We start from the raw sequence: 8859 nt of genomic DNA, 5'->3' as shown, positions 1-8859 counted from the left end.
AGATCATAGCCTGCAACGTGCTTTTTCTCACCCGTCCCTATTATTTTTGTTTTTGTAACATCCAGCCTGTTGAACGATTCTGGTCAACTCGGAAACCTGCACTTTATCTGTAATCTACCTTTCTCATTGAAACTCAAGGTGGATTAAGTCAACACAATCGATGGATCTTGTCTTGTGTCATTTTGATTGGTCCTAATAAAAGGAGTCACATATGGGTTATGTTGGTAGTTTTGGATTTTGCTCTTGGACCAACTCAGCTGCAAACCAAACTTTGTCCTCTTCCAACCTTGTTTCCGTTGATTCTTGCCGTTTGGCCATCAATGTGATTGGCTGGAGGGGTCACTGTCTGGTGTGATCACCAAGGCTTACTCCCTGAATACTCCATGTGAGAAAAATGTGGGAAAACGGAGGCTGAAGCAGAGTCCAAACCACAATTTCTCTAGACGTTTATTGGGGAGCAACAGCCTGTACAGTTAGTCAGTCATGCTCTTTATGATCCACCCCCTGAATTTGCAGATTTCGGTGTAGACCCCAGGTTTATTCTTAGCTGCACAGTGCTCATTTCCCCACGACACTAATCCATGAAGGACCCCGTTGCAGACCATGGCGCCTCCAGAATCACCCTGTAAGATACACCAGAGCCAAATGAGCTGAGGGTGGCTTGGAAAAATTGTCCTAGATAAACATCGAGTATGATTCAGAAAGGTGCTGTGATAGGAGCACCCAGGGATCATTTCGTAGAAAAAGAGCTGGAGGAACTCATCAGCATAGCTCATTAGCATAACTCATTAGCATATGCCATGCCCCTTGACATCACCAGAAGTGTGTCATTGGCATAACTGATTTGCATATGCCACACCCCCTGACATCACCTATCCTGGCTGTTTTGGACTCAATCCTGGCCATTCAGGGCTGAAATTGGGCCCAAAATGGAAAAAGGGGGCTGAAAATGGTTAGAATCGGGCCGCTGCTGAGTGGGAGAGTGATCCATCACCCGTCAGAGGCCTGATCCAGACCGTTTTGGCCCCAATGCAGGCTGAAATGGGCCCAAAATGGCTGAGAGTCAGGTGGGTGGGGTCACCTGACATGTGACCTCTTTGGGGAACTGCCGGAACTGCGTTCCTGTGCGTTCCCACTCGAAACGAGCCCTGGGAGCACCTTGCTTACAACAATGTCAGGTGGGTATCCATGTTGGTCTGCAGTAGAAGGACAAGATTCAAGTCCAATAGCACCTTAGAGACCAACAAGACTTTCAGGGTATAAGCATTCAAGAGTCTGAGGAAGGAAGCTTGACTCTTGAAAGTTTATACCCTTGTTGATCTTTAAGGTGCTACTGGGCTCGAATCTTGTCCTTCTTGATTAGAACTGGTTTAGTTTTCTGCCAGGGACAAAACATTTGATTTTTCTTTATTTATACTATTTGGAGGGTCCAAACAGTTTCTTTGTCTGTTTCCTTTCTATATTTTTGAAAATCAGAATTTTAGAGAACGTGTGTAACCTCTCCAGACACCTACTCGAGGCGTCTCGCAAGCAAAAACCATACCACAATACCATTAAAGTGACAGCATAAATTAACAATGTTAAAACAAGCAATGGGGAATAAAAAGATCCAAAAAACAGTCAGGCTTGAGGCAGACCGGAACACAGCTTTAAAAAGATGTTTAAAATCCTTAGCTTGAAAGCCTGAGAGAAAGAAATGTTTCGGCCTGGCACCTAGAAGATAGTAAGGCAGGCAGCAGGTGAGCATCAAGAGGGAAGGCGTGCCAAAGGCAAAGTACCACCACCGAAAATACACCGCCCACCTCAGTTAGATGACATAGACAAAATTTCATGCAACATCATTTTAATATTTTGCCACGGAAAGTGTTCCCTTGAGTCCAAAAAACGATGAACAAGAACTTTTTGCTGCTCAAGAGGCTGAATGAGCTTCTAAAAGAACAAAAGGAAGGCTTTTTCCACAGAAAGCTCCCCCCCTCCTCCCCCCAGTTTATGGGAATCTGCAATTTGGAAAGAGTGTTTTCGGCAGATAATAACGTCTGATTTTCCCAAGCAAAGCGCTTTTGGCAAGGTTGGTGTGAGAAGTCCACTTTAAGGCCTTCTCCAACGTGATAATTTGATCTGGTCTTCTGACATCTACTCAGACCTTTCTCAGACTCGATGAAATGATGCCCGTATAAAGAGTGTCCCTATTGCAACTCTTCTGGGTCGGTCCCCTTCCTTCAAGTAGCTGTGGAAGAAAACTCAATGTGATTGGCCGAAGCCGGCTCACCTGGCAGGAGTCTCTCCCTCCTTCCATGGCTCCTGCACAAATCTCACTGTCGACAAAGGTGGACCCATAGGCATCCCGGCATACTTTAGGGGGCAGGATTGTCACTTCTGTGCATTGCAGGTTTCTGGCGTGATTTACTGCAAGAGGAATCTCTGAGTGAGTAGGTTGGCACAGGCTGATGGGGCATATTGTGGCTTAGCTAAGTGGGCTTCCCGTTTCCCACGTCACAAGCTCTAGATATTATTCCCCATCCCATCATCTGGAAATACAAAAATGATGCTGATTGGATCAACCATAGCTCATCCAGTCTACTGTTACTACAGCCAGTGTTGAGTAATTGTTAGAAGGAGGGGATTATCTTAAGCTGTTTTGAGTCCCCATTGGGGAAGAAAGGAAGGGGGAAGTCTCTAAGCAAATACCATCTTTTCACGCTTGCAGTGGCTCTCCTAGAGCTCACTCTGAATTCCTTTTTACAGGAGAGGCAAGGGGCCAAACCTCAGACCAGTAAGGTTTGTACCTAAGAGGTTCCAAGATGCAGTCCCCGGTTTTCCTTCCAGACAATCCCACTACCCTACAGACACAAACCAAGCAAGGGTGTGCAGGTGAAGCCAGTGAGCTTCAATCCATGTTTCTTCCAGTAGCGTCGATTCTACACAGGGTTACTCCAATTGAAGCTAATTGAAATGAACGGAGAGCTTTGACTCCTGAAAGTTCATACCCTGGAAATCTAGTTGGTCTTTACAGTGTTAACCGGAGCTGAAATTAGTTACTCTGCGTAGAATTACACAGCAGCCTTGGTCCCAATCCTCAGATAAGTGTGGGTACTTGACTTCCCATACCAGTAATGGGAAGAAGTGCTTGCTTTGTGACTCCTCTCATTCAAGATTTCTCCAGATGTGAACTTGCCCCTGCTGTTCTTTCATCCTTGTATGTGTGTGTGGTGTCCTTATGGCTACCCCTGGTGGGGTTTTCATGGCAAGAAACTATCAGAGGTGGTTTTGCTGTTGCCTGCCTCTGAAACCCTGGTCTTCGTTGGAGGTCTCCCATCCAATTACTAACCAAGGCCGACCCTGCTTAGTTTCTGAGATCTGACAAGATCAGGCTCACCTGGGCTATCCAGGTCAGGGCTCTTTCATCCTTACCTTCAGGGAAAGTAGTAGTGCCCCAGCCTGTCACTATACATTTCGTTCCAACAGGTGCGCATTGAGTCGCCAGCGGAATGGTCTTGACCGTTTCCCCCAGAATGGCGGGGCGGTTCAGGCGGAGAAGCATGATGTCATTATTCAGGACCACGGGTTCAAAAGCAGCATGGCGGATGACCTGGAGTGCTCGGGTAACCTGGGCCCCTTTTCTCTTCCACAGATCGTGAGCTCCAAGAAAAGCTATGATAGATCTATAAGGTAAACACAACATGCAAAATTCAGACCCATGCAGAGTTAGGCACGGCAACTGCAATTCGCTGAAATGTCAGGCAAGGAAGCCACATGTCTGAAGCTTTCCAAAGACAGCAGGGGAAGAATAGCTGAGGCAGAGCAGCTTGGCTTTGCAGGACTTTCAAAAACTCAGCAACTGGAAGGCAGGAACTACAGAGAATGAACCCTGTAGCACTAGCCATTTTAAACTCCTCCGAGGAGGCAATGGATCAGGCCAGCATGTCTACTAGGCACATCTAAGCGATCACATAGAGTACCAGAGGAGGCATTTAGCCTGTAGCAGGTGCACCTCAGTGATGGTTGCCAACCTCCATGTGCAGCTTGGAGATCTCCCGAAATTACAACTGATCTCCTGACAGATCAGTTCTTCTGATGAAAATGGCTGCTTTGGAGGGTGGATTCTATTGGCATCACATCCCTGCACTTTCCCCTCCCCAAAATCACAATTCTCAGGCTGTATTCCCAACTCTCCAAGAATTTCCCAACCCAGAATAGGCAACCCTACCCGCAATCTTAACCCAGTGTACCCTTTGGATCTCTTTTTGTCTCGGGTTTGTGACCCCAGATTATCTTCTCTCTCCTTTCCCCTTCCTCCCCACGGGCCCACAGACTTGCCTTCCATGACAGTGTCCGGCTGTAACCACCCAATACTTATCAATCAAGACCCCTCCGCAGAAAATTTGAGTGGCGTCGTAGAGGAAGACCTGCCAAGGTTGAGAGTGAGGCCGACACTCGCCTCCCCCGATGATGCGCTTCTGAGCCGACACTGTGACACAAACACTGCCGTATCACACACAGAAGGACGGGAGAGGCTTCAAATAAGTTTAGGTACCCTTGCTATGTGACACCCCCTCAGATGTAAGAGAACTTCTCCCTGGATAATGAACAAACAATACCATAAGGCATGGGAAGTTGTCTTATAACAGGATCGATGGTCCACCAAGCCCTGCACTATCTGTTCTGAACGTCTGGCGCTCCCCAAGATCTCAAGATTTACCCAGCTCTACCGTCCATGATCCTTTAGGTAAGTGGGAATGAATTTGGGGTCTTCTACATGCAAACCACGCATCCGCTTTCATCCACTGAATTAAGTTTCTTCCTCTCTCATTGGTGCTAGCAAGGATAACAAATGGAGCTGCCTTGGTCTGTCAGAGTTGGTCTTTTCTACTCTGCCTGGCTGTCACTGTAAAAGGTCTCAGGTGGAGGTCTTTCCCATCACCTGCTACCTGATCTTTTGAACTGGAGATGCTATCGATGGAAACTCAAATGTTCTGCAGGCCAAGCAGATAATCTACTGAGTCAAAGCCCAGGAATAGTTGTGCATGAACAAGAAGGCAACGGTTGGTATTCTACCTACTCTGCTAAGTCAATTTCGAAGACTTTCTCTAGTCTAAGGAAACTTCCTCCAATTTAAGTGGCTTTTCCTCCAAAGGTAGAATTTGGTGTCTACAAAAGAACTACATAAGTTGAAGGAAGTCTCCATAGACTGGAGGAATTTCCTCCAGCCCAGTTATTACAAGCAGTCTTTTGTTACCGGGTCCTACTCGGAAGACTGTTTCAACCCATGGCAGACTGATGATGTCAACCCATGCTGGTTTCCAGCCATGCTGCTCATAGGTTGAGCAGGACATTTTCATGCATCATTGGACTTTTCCCTAAAGACGTCAGCAAGGACAGGCTGAAATCAAATGGGATTATGCAATCACTGTGTGGATATGTTTGAAATGCTGTGGTTTTGGGGAGAAAGCCCAGATCTACCACATTCAAAACTTTCCTTCCTTTTTATCCTCAAAACACAGTGCAGGTTGGTTATGAAATTAGCCCAAGGTCTCCCAGTGAGGTCCACGACTATGCTATAATAACAACAACAATCATAGTAACAACCAGGGCTCATTTTGAGGGGGAACACACAGGAACGCAGTTCCGGCAGTTCCCCAAAGAGGTCACGTCAGGTGGCCTGGCCCTCCTAACTCTCGGCTATTTTGGGCCCGTTTCGGCCTGGATTGGGGCTGAAACGGCTTCTGACAGATGGTGGATCACTGTCCCGCTCATGAGTGGCCTGATCCTGACCATTTTGGGCCCCTTTTCAGCCATTTTCAGCCCCTTTTTTCCATTTTGGGCCCAATTTTGGCCCTGAATGGCTAGCATTGGGTCCAAAACAGTCAGAATAGGTGATGTCAGAGGGTGTGGCATATGCAAATCAGTTATACTAATAACACACTTCTGGTGATGGCAAGAGGCATGGCATACACAAATGAGGTATGCTAATGAGTTCCTCCAGCTCTTTTTCTACGAAATGATCCCTGATAACAACTGCGCTTATATACCACTCTTCTAGACAGATTAGTGCCCCCTCAGAGTGGAGAACAAAGTCAGCATTATTATTATCTCCACAGTACAGCTGGGGCTGAGAGGAGCGGCTTACCCAAGGACACCTGCTGAGCTCATTGCAAAAGTGCGAGTCGAACCAGCAGAGTGCTGATTTGCAAGCCAACCATTTAACTAGTATGCTACAGCAGCTCTACCAGTCTTTCTGCATCTTTTCTGTGTTCCAGTTGTCTAATAGAAAGAGCTAGTTTTGGTCTATAAAGTTGATGATGGGTTTGTCCCAGGAGATTTTGCTCCTTAACATCCCATCACAATCTCTCAGGGCAATTGAAAAATCCTGTCTCAATAATGATGGACTCTAAAAAATATACCAGACGTAGCGACAAATTTACTTCCTTTCCATCTGGAGGGAGAACCCTAAATTCTGCTTCCTGAAGTTCAGCTGCACAAATAAGTCTATTTGCTTGTGTTGGCTCAGTGGTATAGTTGCTTCTCTGTGCGGTTGCATCCCACAGTATTGCAGCAACATTTGGAATGTGAGTTCAGGTGGGAAGAGGTTGTAGGATGCATTTCAAATATAACTGGAACAGTCTGAGTCAAGAACAGGTAAAAACAACCATGTCATTTCAACGTTATGAAAGAATCAATCATTTGTGACACAAATAGTTGGCGGCCAAGGGATGGGTTGGGACTCAACCCCAACCTCTGCCACAAACCATCGCAGACACAGCTATGGAGCTTGAACCCAGAAACCTGCTGCAAGACAGGGAATTTTAAAGGAGCCCTAGATTCCAACTATGGGTTGCCAATTCCAGCTTGGGAAATTCTTGGAGATCTGGAGAGGGTGGAATTTGGGGAAGGGAGAGAACTCGACAAGGATCTAATGCCACAGACACCCCCCCCCCCCCCCGCTCTACAGCTGCCATTTCTTCCAGAGGAATTGATAACTGTGGTCTAAAGATCAGGTGTAATTCCAAGAGGACTCCAGATCCTACCTGGAGATTGGCAGCCCTGCTTTGGGGCAAACGTACAAGGTTCCAACTCAAAGAGTCAGCAGGAGACCCTCAAAAACAGGCTATAGCTTTGCATTTGAAGTATACATGGTTCTGTAAAGGGGAGTCCTAGAAGATGGGAATAGTCTAACAGTGAAATCCTAAACAGACTTACTTCAGTCTAAGCCCATTGATTTCAGTGGGCTTAGACTGGCATACGTCTGTGTAGGATTTCATTGTAAAATTAGCTCGCTGGCAGGCAGGTGGCTTTACAATGGCATCTTAATGATATCTTGGCACTCTTGCCCCAAGGGTGGTTGTAACAGGAATTGCTTAACTAGGAAATCTTGCCAATGCTGGAGTGGCAGGAGGGAGTTAAATGGTTGAACAATGGGCAAAGAATGTCCTGACATTAAAAACCTCTCCGCGAGAACAACAAGCTGCCTAAAGATTATTACATATTGTGCTTTCCCTCCGGGTACAATACGGTCTTCATTGGGCCAGGTGCGCCATAGTTGTGAAGCCTACACCAAAAATTAGAGCTCAGGTTTTCTCTATGTATCCTTGTGATCAAACAGTGATGTGTTTACTTCTTCATTTTCTTCATAAAGCTATCCTGATTAGGGTTAAGAAGGCAAGAATTTGAATCCAATGCAGTGTTTTGAATCGGTTGCTTTTCTTTAGGGTTTTTTTTGTGTGTGTTGTTACCCACCCAAGTTTCTGGGATGGGCAGACTTAGAAAGAAATTAAAACTAAGACTGGAGTTCTAAATATATGGGAGTGCTTACCTCCTGTTTTGGACAGACTAACACATCTTTGCCTGCTCTGTTTTCTTCTAGATGTTTACAGAAACAAGGGGCACCAGGCATGTCCTAGGAACGCAGTTAGCATTCCTCATTGCTGGCCACAAAAGAGCTTGCACACTTATTTATTTATTTATTACATTACATTTCTAGACTGCTCTCCCTGTCATATGTTGTAATTAAAGCACCATAACTGAAGCAGGGTCCCAAACACACGGCCATCCTGTACAAGAGATACCCCCTTCTACGTCCATGGACTTCAGTTATTAGAAGACTACAACTCTGTTTAGGATGGTAGTGTTTGGTTAACTAGATTTTTAATTGTGCCAGTCCTTTTCCTTCATCTTTTCTAACAGTGGCCCCTTGCTCACGTTGCATAACTTACGTCTTCATAAAGCTCTTTGCCCAATCTTTTGATGCTGTTCTAGCAGAACACACACATTTTAAAAAGCGGTTATCAAGACTGTATGCTTGACCCCCATAGAATATATTAATGGTAAGCTCCCTGCCCTCATATATATTAGTGCCTCTGTAAATAGCTCCTCTTACCTGCAGATCCCAGAAGTATGGCTATGGCCACAACTTGCTCCATCATAGTAAAATGAAGAGAATCAGTGATGTGTACTTTTATACCCATTGATGTCCATAATCTGGGTAAATAATTGACAGATTAATTCATCTTGCTCCTAGTTTCATCCTTCTTTGGAATTTGCAGAAAATATCTTACATTCCCACACATCAAAGAGAAAAATAGAGACATACTGTCCCCTCCCCCCATATGTACTGGGAGACCAAGCATTGTAGATTATACTACTGTAGATTACTGTTGTTGTGGCACCCCCATTTCTTTTATTCCCCATTACGATGTATGGATGTGAAGGTTGGACAGTGAAGAAAGCTGACAGGAAGAAACTTGATTCATTTGAAATGTGGTGCTGGAGGAAAGTTCTGCGGATACCATGGACAGCCAAAAAGACAAATAAGTGGGTACTAGATCAAATCAAGCCTGCTGAATTCTTCCTAGAAGCTAAAAT

General features: G+C 45.5%; 1 protein-coding gene across 1 annotated transcript; it reads right to left on the bottom strand.

Annotated features, from left to right (window-relative positions):
• Window positions 1-473: 473 nt before the first annotated feature.
• On the bottom strand, window positions 474-8417 carry LOC129342930 (kallikrein-11-like). Its single transcript, XM_054998888.1, has 5 exons — window positions 8375-8417; window positions 4318-4468; window positions 3412-3662; window positions 2270-2406; window positions 474-623 (listed from the first exon to the last, which is right to left on the bottom strand). Exons 1-5 carry the CDS (start codon window positions 8415-8417, stop codon window positions 474-476), a joined length of 732 nt encoding a protein of 243 aa, XP_054854863.1.
• Between the last annotated feature and the right edge of the window lie 442 nt (window positions 8418-8859).

This window comes from Eublepharis macularius, chromosome 15, assembly GCF_028583425.1.
Source record: "Eublepharis macularius isolate TG4126 chromosome 15, MPM_Emac_v1.0, whole genome shotgun sequence".
In the NCBI taxonomy this organism is placed as follows: domain Eukaryota; kingdom Metazoa; phylum Chordata; class Lepidosauria; order Squamata; family Eublepharidae; genus Eublepharis; species Eublepharis macularius.
The sequence above is the reverse complement of the archived record's forward strand: the minus strand, read 5'-3'. Positions and strand labels throughout refer to the sequence as shown.